General features: G+C 42.6%; 1 protein-coding gene across 11 annotated transcripts in view; it reads right to left on the minus strand.

Moving 5' to 3' along the window:
- tjp1b (tight junction protein 1b) overlaps positions 1-24,023 on the minus strand; it is a 70,664-nt gene that overhangs the window by 3,923 nt on the left and 42,718 nt on the right. For 6 of the 11 annotated variants that reach the window (XM_072434508.1, XM_072434507.1, XM_072434505.1 and 3 more), the window contains 24 exons: positions 12,164-12,220; positions 11,884-12,008; positions 11,706-11,808; positions 11,191-11,500; positions 10,633-10,739; positions 10,013-10,181; positions 9,530-9,668; positions 8,625-8,758; positions 8,045-8,150; positions 7,719-7,869; positions 6,952-7,060; positions 6,651-6,870; positions 6,294-6,478; positions 6,114-6,209; positions 5,237-5,319; positions 4,936-5,146; positions 4,766-4,866; positions 4,320-4,670; positions 3,957-4,175; positions 2,199-3,044; positions 1,872-1,963; positions 1,317-1,532; positions 1,001-1,137; positions 237-705 (listed from right to left, as the gene is read on the minus strand). In XM_072434508.1, the coding sequence (XP_072290609.1) occupies positions 237-705; positions 1,001-1,137; positions 1,317-1,532; positions 1,872-1,963; positions 2,199-3,044; positions 3,957-4,175; positions 4,320-4,670; positions 4,766-4,866; positions 4,936-5,146; positions 5,237-5,319; positions 6,114-6,209; positions 6,294-6,478; positions 6,651-6,870; positions 6,952-7,060; positions 7,719-7,869; positions 8,045-8,150; positions 8,625-8,758; positions 9,530-9,668; positions 10,013-10,181; positions 10,633-10,739; positions 11,191-11,500; positions 11,706-11,808; positions 11,884-12,008; positions 12,164-12,220 (4,736 nt within the window). The remainder of the gene's footprint in view (positions 1-236; positions 706-1,000; positions 1,138-1,316; positions 1,533-1,871; positions 1,964-2,198; positions 3,045-3,956; positions 4,176-4,319; positions 4,671-4,765; positions 4,867-4,935; positions 5,147-5,236; positions 5,320-6,113; positions 6,210-6,293; positions 6,479-6,650; positions 6,871-6,951; positions 7,061-7,718; positions 7,870-8,044; positions 8,151-8,624; positions 8,759-9,529; positions 9,669-10,012; positions 10,182-10,632; positions 10,740-11,190; positions 11,501-11,705; positions 11,809-11,883; positions 12,009-12,163; positions 12,221-24,023) is intronic. The other 5 variants (XM_072434516.1, XM_072434506.1, XM_072434512.1 and 2 more) reach the window with 3 other exon arrangements.

The following is a 24,023-nucleotide window of genomic DNA, read 5'->3' on the forward strand; positions in this document are numbered from 1 at the left end:
TGATAAACGTGTTGGAAGGTTGACTCAATGACGACGTGTTTTCATTTTGTAAAATTGTTCCATTACTTGTTACTCAACTTTAAACTTGGGCAGCGTAAACAAGCAGGTGAAAGCTAATAGCAGCAGTGCGAGTGTCATAAGAGCTAACCCCATCTTTGTACACAGAGAAATAAAGCTGAATTTCAAAGAAGCCACCATCGCAGCCCGGCCCAGCATGGAAAAGTGAAGAGTCTCACCTCACAGGGATGGCTTTGGGGATGGCGTTGATGTTGTTGTGCTGGTACTTGGGCCGGTTGTCCATGGTGCGTGTGAATGTGTCCAGGCCGCTGTCGTGGTCCAGAGGCTGAGGGGAGAGCTGAGGCTTCCCCACAGTGTTCCCGGTCACCCCAGGTATGCTAAGGATGTCCGACTTTACAGCTGTGTCGTTGGGCAAAAGGTTGTGGTTGAATTTGGGGCTCTCAAACTTCCTTTCAAAGGGCCGGGCAGCGCTGGTGTAGGACTTGGGGACGTAGCGGTTGTAGCCGGTTGGCGCAGGGGCACTCTTTGGGGGAGCAGGGTCTGTGCCATTGACCGGGGACTTGTTTTCGGTGATGCCCCTCGTGGGTAAGTATCCTGAAGCCGTGGACTCGTCCCGACTGGGTGGCCTGAGAGCCGACAGATCAGGCTTGGGATTGGGGGAAGCCATGGGTTCAGGTATTGAGTTCACTATGGACAGAGAAACAACCCTTAAAAATACAACTTTAAAACACAAGCCCTACAACAGCTTTTTATTGTATTCTAATAGTGTTAATCATCCATATGATCCAAATTAAGAGGGGAAATACATTCTGGTAATGTTAAGTCTTTATGTCTTTGTACTTTTACCTTCTGGGGTCGCCACAGCAACCAATCAATCACTCTGGGCATTCATTGACAATGGACCTTTTTGAAGTATCCAGGTTTACAGTGGATATTCTTGCCCTGTTCTTGTATAATTATGTTGCCATCAAGTCTTGTTTACCTTCATTTGGACTGAGTTTGGGCAAGGTGTTTGGTGGGACCATTGGGGCAGGGGCTCCATACTGAGAAGAGGGGCTGATTTGAGGCATAGGTTCATATCTCTTCTCCACTAGATTAAGTGTCTCCACAGACTCCACTCTGAAACAAAAAAGACAATAGAAGCAGATTTACTTGTATTCATCCCAAACTAGAAATTATTTTCTGTACTTGGATCAAGAATTTTGATCTCTACTTTCTGAGGTGGCTGAGGTCACACAGTGAGGAAATGTTAACCAAACCGATGTCTGATAATGGTACAGCTGTAATGACCATGTCACCTGTTGTATGGGTAAGGGAGGTGAGCTGGTTTGGGCAGTTCGTGGAATCGGTTGATGCCAGGGGCGGGCTGCCCCATGGCTTTGCTGTCAAAGCTTCGTCGGTCAAAATATGACAGTTGTTTTCTGTAAAACTCTTCATCCTCGTCTGCGTCGTAGTGATTGGCGCGTGCTACATCGTCTAATGGTTTAGAGTGAGGCTTCTGGGGCTCGGGAGTCCTGCACACAGTCGGGAATAAGATTTATCAAACATCAGGTAATTTTAACAACATTGTAATCATTGTTAATTGTTTGTTAATTAAATATTCTGAAAAGGCCAAAATTGTGATTTCAATTCAATTGTAAGAACATTAATGATAAAATGGATATTTGCATATTGTGTGCGGGAGATCAAATTGCAACGCGATCCAATTCTTGCAGTTGTTCGGGTTTCTACCACTAGATGAAGCAGTGTAGCAGCTGCCGCTACACCGGTCCCTTACTAAGCCTTTTCCTTCACCCAGCTCCTCCTGCTCCGTTCTGCTGTGCTGTGAGTGCGCTGTAGTGAGGACTGTATACCTATAGGTGGACTTTTCCTGCTCCAGGTTGCTCAGGGAGTTGGCTTTGAAGACTGGGCCAGGTGCACTCACAGGTTTTGGAACATCTGCAGGCTGAAAAGCAGAGGGCGGCTTTAGAGCTTCTTTTATAACTCACACTGCACACACAAGACACTTCACGACATCATAACTCCTGTAATAACATAATTAACAAATGGCTATATGCCATAAATTAACATTTTTAGATTGTTTCCCTCCCATTGGTATTGTCTTAACATTTGATCAATTTCCTTTTGGACAAAAAAGGTTTTAGGTATAATTTACAACCAGAAAACCCCAGCGGACTCACCCCGAGTGCTAAGGTCTCAATCCCGTCTTTAGCCCTGTCCATTGAAACAGACCGCTTGTTCTCAAACATCTTGACTCTGTTGAGCACCGACTGGGGCTTCATAGCGGGGTCGTCCTCATCTTCTCTGGGGGGAGGGGGCAGAGGTTTGGAGCCGGGCGTAACCGCTGGCTCACTCGGAGATGGTAAGGACTCTAGATTAGGAGGAGGGGGCAGCGGGGGTTCGGAGTTCATCATTGCTTCGTGCATTCCTTGTTTGTACGATCGGTTGTATGCAGACCTCAGCCCTGTGTCGCCATAATACTGTTTGGGTGGTTCTGGAGAGCGGGGAGAGTTTATGGGGAAGGTGTGAGGTTCAGCGTCGTATGGAGAGCGGGCGTCATACGAGGGAGGAGGAGGGGGCGGGGGCTCGTCATAACGAATAGGCCCAGATTTACTGTGGCGCGGCCGCCCGTCGTAGCCCATGGGAGAGGAGTCGTCATAGCGCAGCGGAGTCGGGCTGTAGTCCCGGCCCGGTCCGTCCTCGTACGGGGACCGGGGGCTGTAGGCCAGAGGCTGCTGGTGGGCTGGAGGCTGGTACCCAGAGGGCTGAGAGGTCTGCTGGTCGTAAGGGGGCCACTGCTCGTTGAAATGAGGCACTCTGTTGTCGTAGTGCAGGTGAGAGTCAGAGTTGTGAGGCTTTGGTTCGGTGTAGCCGCCCCCGTCGTAGCCGAATGGCGGGTGGTCGTACTCGCGGTATGGCTGTTTGTCCTGATACGTCGTCGGCTGGTGACTGTAACTCAGAGACTGCTTCATGCCGTGGTTGATTCGAACCGGGTCCTCCATATTGTACAGGTCTTTCTTGTACATCTGGGAAGATTAACAGTAGACACATTAGTATACAACATAAGAGTATACAATGTTACAATTACGCTCTGTAAATATAAAGTCTTATATATAGCAAATTATTGGCAAATATATATTTTTGACACAATTATTGACCAGAAAATAAATCCTTAATCATTTATTTAGGTAACACCAAGTGCAGATTACACAAGCAAATGTTGTTCTTAAAAAAACTGTACTGAATGCTTGTTTGACACGATGCCTTTCAAGTAAGAAAGTCTTTTTGTTAAATTGGAAGTTTGTGGTTAGTCGTGTTGAGTATTAGTTAACAGTTAACGTTTTCTGAAAGGCCTCATTTCAAACGTATGATGTGTAGCCTGTAGACAGCAGGGTCAAAGTACTTCCTATGGAGAAAGCTGGTTTATTACCGGTACCAAAAAAGAAGGCCTAGAGTAGTCTGCAAATAAAAAAAAGTTTTTCCATAGGGAGGTTTACTTCTATAAACCTATGGCACTGTCTGCAGGTTATCTTTCATCATGCAACCAACATTCAGTTTGCATCTAATGCAAAGTCAAACTATTGTCACTCCAACAAACAACACATCTACAACTAAGGTGCTACCAGAAGTGCTGCTATTTTCATCTACGGAAGTTAAAGCTGAAAGGAACCCAAAACATTAGGAGCCATGCAAAGGAAGTAGAGCAGAAGTTTGCGCTGGTGGATGTCTTCATCCAGGTCAAAGACTCCGATGTACCAGTCCTTCTGGTCTCCCAGCCCACTGCGGTGCATGTGGACCACTTTCTCTGGGATCCAGAGGACCACAGTGGGCTCAGTGAGGCACACAGTGTGGGCGTGTCATGCAGAGAGCGAGTGGAAAGCATGTGCTATAGACAGGCAGTTAAAGGCAGGCTGGGGCCCAGGCCCGGTCCGAGGTACCTTTGGTTCTGGACCGGGCAGTCCAGACAGGTGGGGCTTGTGTGGAGGTGGAGCTGGAGGAAGGGGCTGAATGAGCTCAGGGGCAGGGCTGGGGCTGCTAAGGGAGTCAGCTTGAGGAGTTGCAGCACAGGACTCATCTGGCTGTACAGGCTGCTCGACAGCAGGGGGCGCTGCCATTGGAGGAGGCAGCGCGGGCAAAGGCAGAACAGCCTCATCCTGCTGTGAAGTATTGTTAGCACACATTTATCATACATCCTAAACAACAACTCACCCCAAAACTACTGGCCGCAAATAACATCATCATCAGTAGGTTTACCATCTATTATTTCACTGACTCATTGCAGGCGTCGACATGAACATTACCTGCTGTGGAGCGGCTATCTTGAACCCTGCGGGGTCGATTCGACTGGCAGCGTCAGGTGTCACCGGGTGCTGGAATCCAGGGTAACCGGGGGTGTCCGGGATCACTGGGGGATCCTCTCTGACGGGCTCAGAGGAGCGGGTGATGGCAGGCTCCGTGGGTAACCCCACCTCATCGTTCAGAGTCTCGTCGAGCTCCTGGTCGGTGTAGGCCCCGCCCTCTGTGTCCGTGTCCTCATAGTCCGACGTGTGGCGACTGTCCGTGCTGTACATCGAGTATTCGCTGCCTGGTGCCGACAGGTATGACAGCCTGTCATCATGAATGTCCAGGTCATCTTCGGTTGTGCCATCGGCCTGAGGACAGAAGAGTAGATCACAAGTCAGACCACCCTTTAGTTGAGCCAGGCGAAGTTAATGCGTTTTACATTTGGTGACCTGTATAATATTACCTTGCCTTCAGAAACCCACACCAGCTGATTCTGCTGCTGTTGAATTGTCTCTTTCAACGCTCCATACCAACCATCATTCATATTGTTCAAGTTGATAGTAGCTGTAGAAAATATTTTTTAAGCAAGACTGACTACAACAACATAAATCCATACATTTTCCATCTACTCACTGGTGAATAAATGGTGATTATTTTTCCTCAGTTTGATGGCCCGCTCATACAACTTTCTGGCACTTTTCCTGGACTCGGGACATAGCCTGGTCCTCATGTTCTTCACACCTTGCTTGTTGTCTGGATTTAGGAAGACTACAATAGGGTACCACTGAGCATAGTTCAGTCTGTCCACAGCATTTGGCGTTATGTCCAGCACTGCATGTTTGTCCTAGAATTGAGAAACATTCAAATAATTTACATACAATATTTTATATAATTAAGAAAAGCATTGTTTTTTATATGTATTTTTACTCCTTACTCTGTCGATGATCTGTTTGATAGTATGAAGTCTGATAATGCCTGAACTTCGCTGGTCAGTTCCCGCATCTCTTGGTTCACTCTCTTAATAGAAAAAAACAAGCACATTTTATGAGTAGGTTATTTATAAAACACTTAAAAAAGGTTTTACTGTCTTAGCTCCTAACTCCCTTGTCAAACAGCAAATGAGGTGAAATATAGAATAGGAGTGATTGTTTTAACAGCTTGTGAATAAAAGCTGTTTTTCAGTCCATTGGTCCTAGTCTTAAAGGCGCAATGGACGATTTTTCGGCAATTTGAGAACTTGCGTTTGTTTATTAGCGCGACGGATCGCATCGCATCTCTCGTCTCCTGTACATTTCCGTCTTCTTCTGAGTCAGCTCGAACTGTCTTTCTCAGTCATCATTTTATCTCGTACACTGACGGAACTATACTATGATAGATCAATGCGCTTAGACACGCGGAAACGAGCCACACGCGGCTGCAGGTGAGCGGTAGGTGCGTTTTATGACTGATACGTGGCAGGACTAATCGGCAGACTCAGATAAGGGCCAAAAAAATTTCCATTCAACCTTTAAACAGTCTGAATCGCTTGCCATAGAAAAACGCAAAAACAAACACAAAACTCAAACCTCAATTTCTGAACACATTCGAAGCATCCTAATTATTCAACGCAATTAGTTTTTAAGGGCATTTCACAGCTTTCAGAGACCAGCGTGGAGTACTGACTTCACACCACTGCCAACAACAACTAGCATGTATCTACCTGCGTTGCACCAATGAAATTTCCCCATGTGGGACAATAAAGGAATATCTTATCTTATCTTAGCAGCAAACAAACTTTCAATTATTTTTCATGTAATAATGTTCATACGTACTTGCTAGTTCAAAAAGATCTGGCTCTTCTCTGGCTAGTTTTTCTCTAGCAGTGTCAGCAATAGGCCCAAAAATGACAACAGGTCTGAGGAAACCAGCTGAGAAAGACATAAAGAACAAGTTTTAAAGTCGTATGAACGATTAAGAAGCTGCATTTATTAGAGAAAAGAGCAAAGCCTCACCTTCTCTCAACACTACTCGCTCGTACGCAGGGAACTTTGTTTGCACTGGCTGGGATGATAGATCTTCTCTACTTTTCCTCAGGTTCCTCTTTGAGCTGCGAAGACCACGGAACCTCCAAAAGTCTGCCCTGTCGCCTCCGGCTGTTTTAGGAAGAGTGTATTGCACGCTGGAGAGCTGCTCTGCCCTGTAAGACGAAATGTGAGGCCGTTCAATCATAACAAATTAGTCATAGATTGCTTCTGTAATCAAAAGCTTTTAGAATAGTGTCCAACATTGTCCAACCGAGGCCATTACAAATTGTGTCTGATTACCAACAAAACAAGCTTTAAAAGGCATAACATCGTTGAGGGTTGTACCTGTTTTTGTTGGGAATGATCCCCCTCTCCACCTCCTGATGGTTCTTGCCGATGCGAATAGCCAGCCACGAGCCAAGCTTTCCATTGTAAAGAGTGTCCACCACGCGGAACACCTCACCCTTGTTAAAGCTCAGCCCGTACGGTGACTCCTTTTCATATTCAAAGTGGGTTCGAATATAAAATGAGTCCCCAACATCTGACTCCACAATCCGGCGGTACACTGGAAAATGACAAAGCAAAGTATAGCAACAAACAAATGAGGGAAAACAGAAATGAATGTGTTCCTTCATATTCCCCTTACCATCTTTCTTCTTCTGGGCCAAAATGGTGACCTCTTCCCCTTTAGGGAGGTCCAGAAGGAAGAGCACAGCCTCCTCTCTGATTATGTTTGCGAAATCTACATTGTTTACCTATAGTTTGAGATATAAAAACAAATTATTTCATGCTTAAACTGTCTTTTTTCCAACAGGAATGATTGTGGAACCAAATTTGACCCTAAAAAAAACACGTATTATCAATATACGGTCTTCAAAAAAGCAAAAGGTTTGAATATTGAAATGTTCTATGGCTACAGCTTGACAACCACTGCTTTTAGACATGAGATTTATACCGCTGTTTCTTTCCGTGCCCGTCTTTGTAACTGCAGAGTTTATGGGTCTGCAACAGCTCAAGCCATTATACCCAAAGAAAGGAAAGGACGGTACAAATAGCATGATATATGGCAGCGAGGTGTTAAAACCAACTAAAACAAGAACAAACAGGATTCTTGTCGGTGTTTCCTGGGTGACTGTTAAAGGACACAGGAGGATATTGCGTGATTTGAGAGTCACCATCTTTTAAATCTCAAGCACACGCGCACGCGCACACGCACACGCACACACACGCACACGCACACACACGCACACACACCCCATTGTTAAAACCAGAAAGGAATAAACGTTACTTCTTCTCAACAACACATATGCAGAATTGTAACCTTTTTATGTCGTCTTATTGATTCACCCACTTAACCATCCATTAGTTGCAGATTTGGTTACTGTAACTGTGAATGAGGCAAAAGTGGCTCACCCTGAGAATTTGGTCGCCCTCCTCCAGCCCCTCTTTAGCAGCGAGGCTCTCCTCCAGGACTCCAGCCACAAAGATGCCCACATCATTCCCTCCAGCCAGCCGCAGCCCAACGCTCTCCCCCTTCTTGAATTTCACCAGCTTCATGCTTGGCCTGATAATAAGATTGGAAACAACATTTGGCTCACTTCACCTTTGGACACTTCCTTTTCCAAAACTTTGTGAAACTAAGAGTAAATGATTCTATTTCCATTGCTATAAACTAAAATGTACTGGAGTTTTGCATTTCAATACATGAATCTACACTATACCCAAAGAGCAGTGTTTACCGTAGGATGCTGTCATCGTGGGCAGCACTTGGCACAGGAGCGTCAGAGGGACTGACTGGCAGGTCAACATCAGGCTGCCCTGGCTGAGCATAAACCGGCTTGGGTTCTGTGAGTGAACAAAAGATGTGTGGAAAATGATATTAGCGAAAGAACAAATCTAAACAACAACATGAATAATAAACATCATGTTGATATTGGAGGCTAATGATCGTTAGCATAAATCAAATGCTACAAACAATCCTTCAGATACATCTTAGTCCCTAGTCTTAACCACTCTGAGCGCACACACACAATATCCTGAGCACAGAGGTCACAGAGAAAAGCAGCAGAATGCTCTGGGCTGCGCAGGGACGTCAGACTTGATCAACTCATGGTTTATTTTCACATGGCTCCAGGCAAACGGAGCCAGGCTCAGCAGGCGTCTGGAGTCAACTTTTTTTGTACTTGTGCCTTTTAAAAAGGGCAGAAATGACTAGATGTAGCAGGAGTTCTTTTATGTAACCCGCTGATTTGTGGTGAATGAGTAGAGTGTATTTTTGAATGATGAACGCCACAGTAAAATTTAGCTGGTGGTCTTTACCTGGGAGTGGTGGGAGCTGCTTGTCCTCTCTAGTCAGTGCAGACTCCTTGGGTTTGGGCAGGGAAACCTCCTCTGAAAGCTTGGCTGGTGTAGAGGATTGCTTTGAGACGCGCTCATCGTCACGACTTCTGTGGCTGGAGGAAATGGAAGATGAAAAACAATATGTTGAGTTATAAATAGTGTACTGTGGAGATGTAGAGCTCCGGGGCAACAAGCGACGAGAACATCTTGACAACACACGCCATATTCTTGTCCATACAAAAGCAGGCTATGATACATTTCCTCTTCACTCGAACTCTGAAGGTCGTGACATAGTTTTTCATATATCTGAAGCTTTATCTTAAAACACTTGACCTCTGGTGTCAAAACAAATGTAGTCTTTCAGGTGAGTCTCGAGTCTCTGGAGAAAAAGCACTAGAAACCTAGAACATCTATAAAGATTAATAGTTCTTTTTTTGTGTCAATCTGATGAAAAGGTGCACAAAAAAGCCCATTTGTAACTTGGAAGGAATAGATTTGTTCTGCTCTAGCACATGACTAATTCTGGCAAAGAGCATTCAAAGACCCAGTTTGAACAACAATGAAGGCCCTTTTAAAGATGGCTGGTAGCAGTTCCTCGAGAAGGGCCTGCGTTTCATGCCAGCTTCCTGCAGCGTGAGGCAAACGCTGATGACCAGCTCGAAAAAGAACTCGGCTTGAAAAAGAAATGTTGTTTTTCCAAACCTAATGGAATTAAATGAAACAATACCAAGTTGCATCTACGTAAAATGTTAGTTGCTGTGTTGCATTGGCATAGGCTGCAATATCCTATTAAATATGACATTATGGAGGCCGTGTGTAGTTAAAGCTATGTTGAATGAATGTGAATTACAGGTGTCGCACGAATGAGCATGTGCCTTTTGTACCTGCCGTTGCTGATTTGTGGAGGGGAGTGCCTGGAGTGGTCGGAGGGTTCGGAGCGTCGGTCTGGAGAGCGGCTGCTTCGATGCCGCTCGTGTGATCGGTTGGAATGGTCCGAGGCAAGCGAATGGATGTCTGAGATGTCTGAAAAAGTAGTAGTTAGTAAAAAGTTACGAAATATAAGTTGGGGAATGTTGGCGACAGCTGTAACTTTGCGTACTCCCATGTACATTTCAGATCAAAATGTATCACATAATGGACATTTTCTATATTTTGATCAAGAGACTAAATTCCAAAATGTTCAAACCCCTTCTAAATTGGCTAATAGTTTAGAAGGAAGTCCCACTGTTGGTTTTAGTGGACTTCCTATGCCATTACACGTTAAACAATTCAAAATATTTTCAAATCTCAATAGTTTCATTTAACTGACCGTGTGTGCCTGGCCTAGTGTTCAAATGGAGGTCCCTTCTAGCTTATAATGCGCTCACCGTCTCTGTCGGAGGCGTTGGCTGAAGCGATGCTGTCATCGAGGTCAGGGATGTTGAGCAGAGTCGCTCGGTCGTCCCTCTGAACCACCATTTTTAGCTTTCCCTTTGATCTTTCTATCAGCTTCTTGGCGTCTATCAAGGAGAGGTTCTCTGTCACTGTGCCATTTATCTGTAACAAATAGAAACAGACCATAGTCACTTAGAGCGCTGCATTTTTGATATATTTTACATATTTATTGTCTATTAATCTCAGCATAAGAATAGAAAATCATACACAATTTTACCGCATCCTTAATTATGCTTATCAGAGTGAAATGTATTGAAGGACATTGTAGGCCTTGGACACGGAGGCATGCAGTCAATCACAAATCAGAGTAAGGGAGGAAATCACGTGTGGCAAAACATCATGTAGTGATTATTTGAAATTGTTCCTCTTGAAATCAAGGATGAAAAGAGACTCTTTGGGACGCTCTACCTTTTAAGTGCTACTTTACATATTCTCCAAAGAGACCCGAGCTACATCAAAACAAAACAGCTGCAATGTTAAATCTGTGACACCCATAAAAAAATCATTGGAGTGCAACATTTCAGAGTTTGTAGACTGCCGTGTCAAATCTCACCTTCAGAACAACATCTCCTTCCTGGATGTTGCCGTCCCGGGCTGCCAGGCTCTCGGGGGAAATGTCCTTGACAAAGATGTGGCTGGCCAGGCGCAGGCCATATTCTGCTTACAGAGTGAACGACAGCAACAAAGAGCATGTTAGCACGTTAGCACATTAGCACAGGGTTTACAGCCTCTGACTGGGACGTCCAATACTGCCCCAGCTCGGATTAATGCTACTGATTTAAGAAGATTAATTGCTCTTTTACTTGGATTTCCCTTAGTTACTTTAAGATTTTGCACAAGCTGGCAAGTTTTATTTATTTTGGCAGTTCACCAATACAGACTTGGATATAAACTTGAGTGAGAGCGAATGGAGAGAGAGCAAAAAAGTAAAAAACAAACAAAAAACATTTCAATATAGACATCCACTGAAAATGTAATGTATCTCACCATTAGTTTAGCATTTAGTCTGGGCATTAACACTAGAATGACATGTTTTAACTAATTCTACATTTAATATTAAGGTGCAACGACTACAGTTTTGCAGCATATTCCCCGACATCACGAGCCTCACCTTCATTTTTGCGAGACTTGACGAGCGTGACCTTGGAGGGGCGCAGGGGCAGATTGTGTGAGCGGTGTTCTGTGCGTGGGGACAGACTCCTCTCTCGTGAAGCACTTCGTTCCCGTTCCCTGTCCCGCCGTCCGCTGCTCCGCCCGCTGCGCCTGCCCATGGCCCCCATGCTGTAAGCTACGCTGCGGCCGCTCCTCGTCTCGTAGATCTCTTCGTCGTAGCTGTCCTCCTCTTCGTCGTGCTCTGACATGGTTTCCCTCTCCCCGAGCCGACCCATTGGGACGTGCACCTTCCTTTTCCGTCTGATTGTCTGGTGGGAAACGAAGATGAGATCAGCGTGACAGTGAGTCATTTATAATAAATCAGGATCAATCTTCTCAAATAAAGGACATTTGAACAAAACGAGGCTCACAAAAGCTACAGCGCAGCACAAATTCAAGTGATTATTGATTCACACCGGCTCTAACTTAATTTCCTCACAGGATTGAGAGATGGGATAGAGGAATGACACTCACGATTTTGGCGATTTTCCCGCTCTTGCGAAGCTGCTGGACTGCGTAGGCATGCTCCACATTGTCCATGGACACGGCATTGACCATAACCACTCTGTCATTTTCCCTGAGACACACAACACACACGCTGAGTCCTTCTGTGGACATTTGGATCATTTCAGACAGTGGCGCAGTAACTCACTGCAGCAGCCCCTCGGCCGGGCCCCCCTTCAGCACATCTGAGATCACGATGGAGGTCTCACCGCTCTGAAAATGAGGGTTATCCCGACCTCCTGATATGGCAATCCCAAAACCAAACCCCGGTGCCTACAAACAGAGAAAACAATTGGAAACAATAAACACAGATTTTTGGTTGCAGGTACTAAGAGAAGGAGCATGGAGTCTGGAATTACCACTGTAACTGTGTGTGGTCTAGTACTGCATGTAGAATGCATCATGTCTTTCATTGATTTGATACTGACCCTGTGCAGTGTTACTGTGTGCTGTTCCCAAATGACAGTCTCCTCCATTGCTGCACTCTGTAAAACAAAACAGGAAGTGGTTACAACATTTATAACATTACATTACAAGTCAGGGTCCAGGGCATTTCGATAAATTATTGAACACGGTTGTATTCAGCCCCTGTTTGTAGATCGACACAAGCAATTTGACATTGACAATAAGACAAATAAATCCTTCCTTTAATATGATTAAGCAAATCAAGATTATACCAGCCATCCAGTATCGATCTCTGGCAGGATGACATTTTCACCCTTATAAAAGTCTATCATAGTATTTGTTTATAGCACATTTAAAAACATTATTTAAATATTAGCAGCATTTGAATCAACCCAAGTAGGGAATGGTATGCAAACCGAAGCACACCTCAGTGACTGCAAGCTATCTATGCTAACAGACGCGCCGTTAACATTCAGGGGCCGGTCCGGAGCTGCTCTTTACTCTGTGTCCAGTTCAGGGCCTGAATACAAGGAGAGCAAAGATAAAAACACTGTCGGATGCTTCGAGGTCACTCCGTCACTAAGTCTGGAAATTAAAACGCAGCTTGTGTCGCGTTAAAGACCACAGAGGAGAGGATGAAGGTCAGCTCCTTCGGCTGTCGGGTCAGCACTGTCCCCGGTCTCACTAACCCTCCCTCTCTCTCCACAGACCACGCCTTTGCTCTGTCATTTCACCTCAACACGTTAGACACAGGCCTCAACGAAGGGAGGAAGATGAGGCTGAACACATTTTCAGACAAATACTACGATTAAACTCATTCTTAATTGATGTTTTAAAATAAACTAGTTTACATCAGTGCACATTCTAAACATCTAGAAGCAATAATAAGATTGAGAACACACTTATGTACCAATGCAGACAGGATGTTTTACTAACGATTATTTTAGTAAGCGACTGCTCTTTCAATTAGTCGACTAGTCAAACAATACTTTTTTTTGCATGTTGAGACAATTTTACTACATTTTCAACCAAATACAAGGTTGAAATATGGTGATTGAAGGCTTCTAGATAGAAAATATTTGCAAAAAAATGTATTATATAGATGTTTGACATTTGAATTTAACAACGCCACTGTTTTCTTAAAAATGTCTTCTCATGTGTTCTAGAGTCTGTCCAGATAACAATTAAGACGATCAAAATACAAGTGCAATCATTTTCATTGTCGACTCGTCATAATTAGTCAATAAACCCTTGCTTATTGTTCTCTGCATAGATTTGATAAAAAGTCTGCAGTCTTCTCCATTTTCCAATTGAAACCACCTTCAACCTTGATTAATAATTCAGCTCCTAAACGTGCAATAGCTGTGTAAAATATATGACGTTCATTCTTTTGAGAAAGATTACACCCTACAACGGCACACAATTGAACACATAAACCCCCATTTCTCATGTAAATTGAGCCCAGTATCTGCCCTTAACCGTCACATTTGATGTGCTTTCATGGGCCATTTCACACAAGTTACAACCACTCAAGACAGGAAGCTCCTCCAGCAGCGGCTCTCATGTATCTCCTTATTAAAGCATAATAAACGCTGAGTGAGGGGAGATAGATTGTCATTTAAAACAGTTACAGCGATTGGACATCCAGGCGACACTGCTGCGAGTCTCCCAACACTAATGTGTCGGTTCTGCTTATTAGCAATTAATTTACAACTTAATTAAACTGACAAGGAGCTAATGGTGTGGTCCATTAGTGGTCCCCGAAGTGATAATGACACAAAAATGCTGGACACATGCAATGCAACATTAATTTGTTTGATTACAGATTTGATGGAGTGAGTCCAGTTGAAGATTTTGAATTTAACAATATGTTGAATAATCATTTCTAAATTATTCCATTTGTTGAGTTTACAATCCCGCAAAACAAATTAGGGCTGTGCAAATAAATTATTCTGATCATTCTTAATGAACAGTACATACATAAATTAAAGTAATTCAATAGGAGTGATTTCAATTATGACCCAACGCAGTGGTTCTCAAGCCGAGGGGCGCGAGGCAGTGTGCAGAGGTTCCTCTTGGGCTTGAAAAGTATAATTTTAAAATGAGGACACTCTATTCAAGCAATACCTTACCGGATTAGAGTGTATTTGAGAGAAAATTTGTAAAATAACACATTAAGTGCCAAAAATAGTGCAATTAAACGCTACCGTATTTTTTTACATATTCAAATCAAAAGTTTGAGAACCCCTGCCCTGACCAATCATAACACATTTTCCCATAATCCAGTAGGCCTTATACAGATAATAATATTGGCCTGTATAAATAAACTAGTAACATACTGAGCAGTCCTTGAGAGTGCATCGTCTTTATGGTTTCACCACCTCAGCCTCGCTGCTAACACATTGTCCTAATGTGTTTTGTGAAGTGGAAACAGTGTGGGAATGTGGGCAGCCGAATGAATCACCAAAAAGTGGCCCCAGACGGTCCGGGCTTGGCAGCAACAGTCGCAATCTCCTAAAGCAGCTTATGTCAGACAGGAGGGTGAACCAAAGTTTGAACAAGGGAAGTCCCCGCGGCCGAGGGAAAGTCATCTGAATATTAATGCACTGTTGGAATCACAGGCACAAACTCTGCACTGGAGGAAAAGTTTACTCTGTGCTATGGTTTATTTATGCCTTTGTCTCGATCAGCAGAAAGAAAGTGCTGATGGAAAAAAAACGCCACATTAGGTGTAAATTGAAACAAGGTTCAGTTTCCTGTGTTTTAGGCTTTTATTGGCTTTTAGGCTGCAAACATAAAATGCTCCATGAGGCAAATCGAGCAAACAAGTTGGGAGGTGGGAGAAAAGGCACTAGAGAGATCTTTATTAGGCCTGAATCAACACAACGAATTAATGTCAACTACAACATAATGTCTCCTCCTTTATGTATTCATGTACAGTGAATATTCTGCATGAATGGTTTTGTCTTTCTAACTTGCATCTTTATTCTCCTTATACCTCTTATACCCACCAGAAGCACTAGGGTAACACAAGTGAGGGCATCTGGCAGAAGAAAAAAAAAATGCAAATATCATGATAAAGAAGCATGAGTTTTTGTGTCGACTATACAAAGGCCAAAGCAAAAAAAGAACAAAAGGAAAGATTTGGAAGGCGACACGGGCTGCATTTCTGTGCTCGCTCTTCTCCACACACACCTTTCAGTTGAAGAGGATGTAATTGTGCTTCCTCCTCCTGCAGAGTGTTGCTCTGGTAACAGTGGGGGAACAGCGTGGTGTTGTTCAATAGGCCTGACATTTCCAGGCCATGTCTAAAGGTTCAACTTTCAAACTGTGGACGCTTTAAAACAACAGAAGGGTTTAAAAAATGACTCGGGGCCTTTTACATATGCAGTGGACCAAGTACTGCTCTGGATCTCTTCACGTCAGAAGCAACAACTACTTTAAAAGCAAATCTGTGTTGGAAAAAGAAGTTCAAAAACTAAAAAAGTTCTGTCTGATCTTAGTGCAACATTTACTTTGTTGCATTTGTGAATATTCAAGTTGATAACGCAATACTAATAAATATGTGACCTACTGTGCAGACGGCTTTAGTTGAAGTAAACTCAGGCCACACAATCTCTACAACATGACAAGAATGAATAATTTATTACATGATTGACACCATTATATTACAGATTAATGGCACTGTCGCTAGAAACAGCAATTCACAAATGGGTTGGTTCTTAGAAAAAGACAATTACACTTTTTCCAAACATGAAACGAGTCAAACGGCTTAGAGGCTCAACCGTTTGGTTCATCCTTTATAGAGCGACAGAAGAGTGATGCCAACAGAAGCTCCACGCCACAGGCCAAAGCCAGGCCTGGCAGCCGCCGCAGCCCAGGCGCACTGCACCCCGCCTGGGTCACGCTCAAGGGATTACACCCAGCACAGGGAGCCAGGCCGGGGCAGACAGACCCCAGCGCAGATGGACCCCCAGCTGAGCGCTCTGGACAGAAACATCATGGCAAAATGGACTGGAGGGATCTGAGACGAACCAAAACCAAGGTCCACAGAGTCCTTCAAATAATTACACATCAGTGAAGTTCTAAAATAGAGAAGTTACATCAGGAGGGAACCAAATATAAAGAGACATTTTAAGAAGCTTTGCTGTCAGTGGACATCAGTATGACACGTGTCAACTTTATTGTATTTTTGCTTTAAATGCATTGTTGAGCTTACAAGGATGAACAAAATTAAATAAATAAAAAGCCACTGCATCTAGGGCTGTGCAATTAATCAAATTTGAACGCAAACTGAGATTCTGTCACGATCAGCTTGGGTCTACAGCCAATCCTGTCAGTAAAAGCATGCGTTTTGGAGCTAAATGGCATGGATTAAAAGTCAGTCTTGTATCACAGTCAAGATTATATTTATTTTTAGTAAGTAAAACAGAATCAATTGTGACAATTCTGTTTTTCTAGTTTTGTAATTCCCGACATTAGATCTCTCCAAAGTCAAACAATTTACCAAAATGCACATGGGGTACTAATACGTCAAAATATTATACCAGCACAAATATTCAAATCAATGCATGCCAACGACAGCAGCCAGCCGGGCATATTACTATTTTAGTGTACCTTCATATTTTTAACCAATGTATATAACAAAAATAATTTGGTATACATTTTGTTACAGTTCCTGCTCTACTTACATTTTTAGAGTTAGATTTTTGAGTGAGTGATTTAAGTAAGCCTTTGCAGAGACATGGAAAACTATTCAGATGCAAGAATAAAGTATTACTGAGAATATGTTGTATAAAAAGGGTTTATATCAGTAACTTTTAAGCTGTTAGAGCTTAAAAAGACTAAAGAGTCTCTTGCGCTTTGGAGACAACTGCACCAGCTGAATGAGTCATCACAAATGTTGCCTAAAAACAAAGAAGACAGAGGAAAGTTTAAATACTTAAATTCTGAACAAACTTTGGAGCACCATTAAAATCAAAGACCACAGACCAGACTCTCAGCCAATTAAAACAAAAAACATAAGTGTCCCTCGGAGGCGTTTGAGGCGATATGAGCAAAGTGTTTAATTCAGAAAGTAGAAGAATGGATTTTATGCTGAAGTATTGCTCAGGGGCGAGGCAGAACCGTATTCAATTTTGACCGCTCTGGGACCTGCGCGCTAAAAATAGCTCTCATTAATTCTGCCGTTGTGATGCTGCAACAGAGTGATTTAAGGGGAAACTTCAGCGCTCAAGTCTGTTTAATAACCTCTTGTTAAAGTAAATGCTATTGAGACGAGAGACAAAGCTATCGAGGTGTCCATTATCTTCGAACCCAAGCGATTTTTTTTGGGGGGGTTGCAAATCCTTTCATTTAGCAATCCAAGCAAAGGCAGACAGCAATGGCTTGTGCTGATATGAGGCCCTCAATTAACCAAAGCAGGGCCCACTGATAAGACATGATGTTTACTGCACACTGGGGTATTTCCTGCCATCACCAAACAGATTAGACTTACTGACCTTATAAGGACTTATACTGACCCACCAAGTCCAGATAAGATTTTACCAGCAGCAAGAAGACGACTGGGTTGTGGGGTTGGCACCATATTAGGGAAATTGCAGTAATTGAAAATAATGGTATTCCTTGGCATACTAAATATATCAAAAAGATGCAATGACTTGAAATCAAAACACATAAAACACCAAAGATCTTTAAAGTAAATCACACTGAACACTAAATAATACATTTCAATGCTGTAAATATAAAACTAAAACATCTTGGTGGTCCCACAAACAGAGCCTTAAACCAACAACATTGCACAATTTGTTCAATCCATCACAAATACTTCAGCAGCCAGTTACAAGTGTCACTGAAGCCGGAGACACAAAGTGAGAAGATACTTTTGAGTAGCTGCTGGCAGGCAGTGGAGCGACAAACGAGTGGAATAAAATGATTGATCACAGCAAAGATTGAAACTGATGTGCCGAAGAATGCTGACAACTGCTAAAACTAGCCCGCCTCGGAAAACATATTCAAATGGTAATGAGCGCGAGAGCCTTTAGTGCGAGTCAAAAAGTCCCCCGGGAGACACGCGTGACACAGAGCACATATTACGACATGAAAAGCAGTAGCGTAAGAGTACTATTACTTAAAGGTATTCAAGCCAGTTGCTAATGTCAGCTAGCAAGAGTTATTAAAAAGCAACCATCCAATTCACTTATCAAAGAAGCAGGATTTTGTTGTACTTACATCATTTCATCTCGGGAGGAAGCTGACAAAAGCGTCTCTGGGCTGAGCGGGAGAATCCTTTAGACGCACGTAAACAATCCCAAAAAACATGACCAATCACAGCCCCCGCCTCCTGGCTCTACTCTCAGCGCCAGTGAAATTACAAGCACAGGTGAGAGGTTAGCGAGCCGCTGCTACGCCCTGACGTCTCCTCTCCTCTGCCCCCCAAACGCACCTCTCACATCCTCCTTCCAAACATTTCTCAGTCTTCAGCGCATTTTTTTCCGATGGTCGTTAAAGAGGCGGAGCCGATCCCAGCGCCTTGGCAGAGTTGTGAGTGGGATCTGCAGTACGCTACGGCATGGGGCTCTCCTCTCTGTGCTAGCGAGCAGCATCCATCCGCAGTGTAAAGTGCTGTACCGGACTTAACCCTCGCCGCGCCGCATCCCGGACCATCTATCAGCGCTCTGCACGGGGGGACACGGTTACACCCCTCCCCCAGGTGGGCTGCTGCAATCCCGGCATAAATTATGTTCCGAGGGTCAATGACGGCTCCCTGAAAGTCACACTGTCGCTCAATGAACACTAAGCAATACATGATGGGTAAGACGTGTGTGTTGTAGACGGGCCTACAGCGAACAGTTGAAAAGTGGGGGAAATATTTGTTTGATAGGAACTGAAACAATAAAAAATACATATTTTAACAGCATAATATTTAGTGCTTTCAACGCAACAAAAGGTGGGCCAAATGACATAATAAAATTGTAAAATTGTGTTTTTTCCAAAGCTAAAATAAATCTTCCAGGACTTAATGTTTTAAATGTCTTTAAAACATTAAGCTAATTTCAAACGCTTTGCAGCAGTGCATATGTATTCTTCACTAACCTCATGCATTCCAGCATCAAAAATATTCAAGTTTTTCACAATTCTCTGAAGCCAGAGCGAGTTTTGCCATCAAGGTAAAGCTAGCAACAATAAGCCTGCTACTTGAATAATAAAATGCTCTATAATTAGATGCAGACTGATTGTAGCGGTCTTTTCTTAACCGAACAGCTGCTTTTACAATACATTTGTCACCTCAACAACAAATTCTACAAAAAACTGGTACAGCCCCTTTAAGTTCAAAATGATGGACAGGGAAACAAGAAAGAACTACAGAAAGAATAAAGACTTGTCTATTTTTGCCACATCACCCTTTTCTCCCGCTATAATTCAATATCTCGAACATTGTGATAGATACGTGTAGCCATTTTGTGACAGTCATTCCAAGATAACATCAACACTACACCTGCTAACAGCGTTACCAAGCTGCACCCAATAAATCACTTGAGAATAAAGTGGACAAGTGAGAAGTTGAGGGTGATTTTCCACACTCCACGAGGTAGGCCAAGGAAATCCATCATCCCAGCACAAATACTACACCAACATACTATTATTTAATAGCTCTGTATAGATTTATTGATTCGCGTTTGAAGTAACAGAGAAGCTGAAGGTTACCAGCTCTCGAGTTGTTCAATAAGATCAACGGTTATGAAAAGTGGACGACACAATAGACCGAAGAAAGGCATCGGTTAAATAACCCTTTTATTTGACTAAAAAGGAGAAGTTCAGTCAGGTTTCCTCTGAGTTTACAACAATCATCTGTTCAAAGACAAGACTAATATGTTCCTACACAGATGCAAACTGCGTGCTTCACTATGGAAATTCACCCCAAGGCCATTTGAGGCATCTTACAATATGGGCCAACCATTTTAATGAGCAGAAAACTACAAGGATGAAAAACAAGGCATAAAGAACTGATAAAATATGTTATTTCTTCTTTAGTTCAGTAATATTTTACCAAGCTGCAATTGTGTAGAGGCTAAGCTTAACACCAGTCACATGACCTACAGAATGAATACATTTTAGAAACTGATTTTTTTTCAACACTGAACAGTTCAAATGAGAAGCCAATTATAGATTCATGCGGTTACATTTTTATTGAATTAGTATTTACTTGGTTTTTCATCAATGCATTTTTCAAGTAAAAGCTTCAAATCAGAACAACTAAGAATGTATTTATTATTGCCGATTATAAATAAATTTCAGAAACATTTGATGGGACATTTTCTGAGTTGATATCAAAATCACAACAGAAATGATTGGTCTGACAAAACTCCACACAGATTTATCGGCTCTGTACAAATGCTCTCGGAACTGAACTCGGGCCGTGCGGGTCGAGACTTGCACTTACCAGGAGGAGGGTATGATGATGGTTTGGGACAGCTCTGACAGTCACACGGTCACCGCGGGCAACAGACCCAGAGTTAAATTTACATCCCTCAAGGCTCTGGCCCGGCACTGGTGACAGATTCCACACATAACTGAGGCTCTGTGCAACTTTTGCAGAGCGAGGGCAAAATGAATCACTTCCACATCCAGCAAACAGGCATGTGGAGAACTCGAGCTGCAAATCCTGCTTCCACACCAACAGCTCTATACACAAGATAAACAGCTGTGTACTGCCTGTCATCGTCCCAATAGACATACAAGTGAACAGCCAGTTCAGAATACTTGTACAACATGGCTCGGCTTTCAATAATAGATCAAAGTTGGTCAGACTGTAAAGAGAGTCTTCAAAAGGTGACAACACGTCCAATACATTACATACATCACTACAAGAGTAGAAAAGGCACTGATATTATTTCAAGATATGTCTTTATAAATCAAATTAGAAGTTGTCATGGTTGCTTATACAGGGATGAGGGATTACAGCGAGAGTTCAAATGTAGCTTTATCAAAAGGCAAGCCTGGCACAATCTAGTTTGGAGCCATTTATGTATTTTACATTAGAGTGACATCTCTAAGGCTGAATGTAACTGCAAACTACTACTACTACTAACTGAATGCAATGACTTTTCTTGTTTAGATTAGAGCTTATTAGGGCTGCCACTAACAATTATTTAAGTTGTTGACTAGTCAGCGATATCATTTTTTTAAAATACGCCAACTAGTCATTTCCGTTTTTCCATTTTTTAACCAAATAAAAAGGTTGAAATATGAAGTAGTCACTTATGGCTTCTAGACAGAATATTTACAATAGTTAATTATTTAATTAATTATATAATTATTTTTGGACATTTTGACATTAAGAATGCCACTTTCCTAGTTTCTAAAGGTTTGTAATCTGTTAAAACCATGCATAGATTATGATTATCACTCGTCTGATCTGTATGGTTGATCATTATTTCTACAGGCACTGCTTTGCTAAATATACCAAAACATTTTTATATTTCAACATTTGGTCCTGTCAGTCCAGTATGAGAAAAACAAACAGAAAAAGCCAAAGGTGTCTCGACAGCCTGGGTCCAGAGCCTGAAAAGTGGACCAGGAAATCAGCCTTGGAGGCCAATCATCTCAGTGGAAGTTATCAGAGCCCACACAGAGCACAGAGGGGGCAGGAATGTGCTGATAAGCCCAGTGCCACTGACCCACCGCGCCTCGCCTCAACCTCCATCACCCTGATTGAAACAAGGACGCCGGCACCAATGAAAAACTACCAACAATAAGGGATGTTACAGTACTAGAAGAGAAAGGAAAGGGGCCTTACACTAAATGTGATTGATGAGTGAATTTGTGGGGCTTGTTACCTTGATAATCCCACACACCTCGCTCAAAAGGGATTTACGACAGAGTAGATTTATTCAGGGCCAAAAGGGGTATCTGCATTAGCAGAGACGTAACCGGTGTGAGCACTCACGTTTGTTAGCAGAATCATACCAGACAATGGGCACACGTCGTAGTTTTATTGGTTGCCTCCCCAGGCCTAATCGACGGGGATGTTGGGAGGCAGTGATGGAAATAGTGATTTGCATTTTAATGAAGAAAAAAAAAATTGGGTTGATTTTGTTCATAAAACTCATTACACATTATGAACTACAAAGGGTTCTTTAACCCGTAGTTGACATTCTTGCTTTTGGTGCTACTCAAAAGTTCTGATTTACTGTCACTTTTAACATGTCCCCTTGGTCCTGAAATAGTATAGTTTTACGCAAATTGTCCATATATGTTACAATTTACACTTAAGTCATTTGTTGACTGATTTACCTCTCCTCAAGTTTGGGGAAGTGTGGCCTAATTATTTGTCGTTGCATTGAGGATGTTTGGGAAACTCTGGATCTGTGTATACAACAACGTATCCGGCAACTTTGGCTGCCATATTGGTGGTCACACCAAATACCTCCCCAGAAAAATCATTTTATTGTGACCACTCCAAGGCACACCTCTAAAATGTTCGTCTCATCAGCATCTTGATAAGCCACGCCTGTGAGGTGGGATGGATTATATCAATATTAATTGCTCAGTAAAACAATATTTGAGAGAAATGGGTATTTTGTGTATACAGAAAAGGTTTCATATCTTTTGGTTCTGCTCATGAAAAATGGTACCAAAAAAAGCATTATTCAGTCTAGTCTAGTGTATTCCTCATCATTCCAGTGTTAGCTCGAGGCTAGCACTAACGCTGAGACCCATGTCATTCTGGGCATGGCACTTTCCAGCATCTCATTTCCTCACTGACACAGCATTAATTCAGGAGAGAAATTCTCAAGGCCATCCATTAGATCCATTTGTATCAATAAAGCCCACCACTTTTATGGGCAAGTTTAAGCTTTGGAAACACATAACTTTTAATGGTGCTCACACAGCACAGCAAAAAAAAAAAAAAAAAGGTACACCGAGCTTATTAGCATGCACTAGACCACAACAGGTCATTTTATAGTAAGACATGCATTTTCCAGATATCGCTGTGGTCATGTTTTACAAAAGTAGGTGAAATATTGAACGTTGAATGCGTGTCCTTCCAAACCCACCCTGACTTAGATGACTGCTGTTTCTCTGACAGCTTAGGGCGACGTGATTTACAGTCCAACATGTATGCCTGTCCTTGGGCCACTAGATATTCTTATCTCCAGTGACATGTTTGCCTTAACAACAATGCTTTCAACCTTGTTAAAAAAAAAACATGTTTCTCTGAATTAAATGCATCTGTATCATAGTTCCCCCCAGTCTTGTACCAATGAAGCACATGATATATGATTTACATTGACAAAAGCTCAGACTAAATTCAATGGACAGTGTGTTCACCATTTCACCTCAGTATTCTAGTGTTATTGAAGGTATAATTTTCTTGTATTGCGTTTCATCGGAGCCAAAATTGGGACCTTGTTCAAACCTACTCCAAGTTCACCTATTGCGAAACGTGTGTCCGATTGACCAGTTTACCAATTTTACTGCCAATGCACCCAGTGTAGATAAGTAGACAAAAATACACAACCAAAACAAAAAAAAGGACACGAAGCGTCACATACTATTTATAATTACTTGTGTAGTTACTTGTGTAGTGAATTCATGGGTTTCAGCTTCCTGTGATAAGCAACATTATGACATTTTTACCCCATTCATCTATTTTGTTTTTTATTATTAATCACCATGGCAACACTCTTAATTCTCATCATTCTGAAACCCAGTAGGGGTATTAGTATTTAACATGTTTACGATGCAAAATATTGCACACAGAATAATTCATAAGCTAGATCATGTCATATTCTCTTGGATGTAAAATCACAGTGTCAGTTTATACTAGCGACACACGCCTGATTCCTTTACATTCAACAGGTGATATTGTGTTCAGGG

The sequence above is a fragment of the Eucyclogobius newberryi genome, unplaced genomic scaffold (assembly GCF_026437365.1).
Source record: "Eucyclogobius newberryi isolate DKJ021-1_F unplaced genomic scaffold, fEucNew1.0.hap1 SCAF_7, whole genome shotgun sequence".
NCBI classification, from domain to species: domain Eukaryota; kingdom Metazoa; phylum Chordata; class Actinopteri; order Gobiiformes; family Gobiidae; genus Eucyclogobius; species Eucyclogobius newberryi.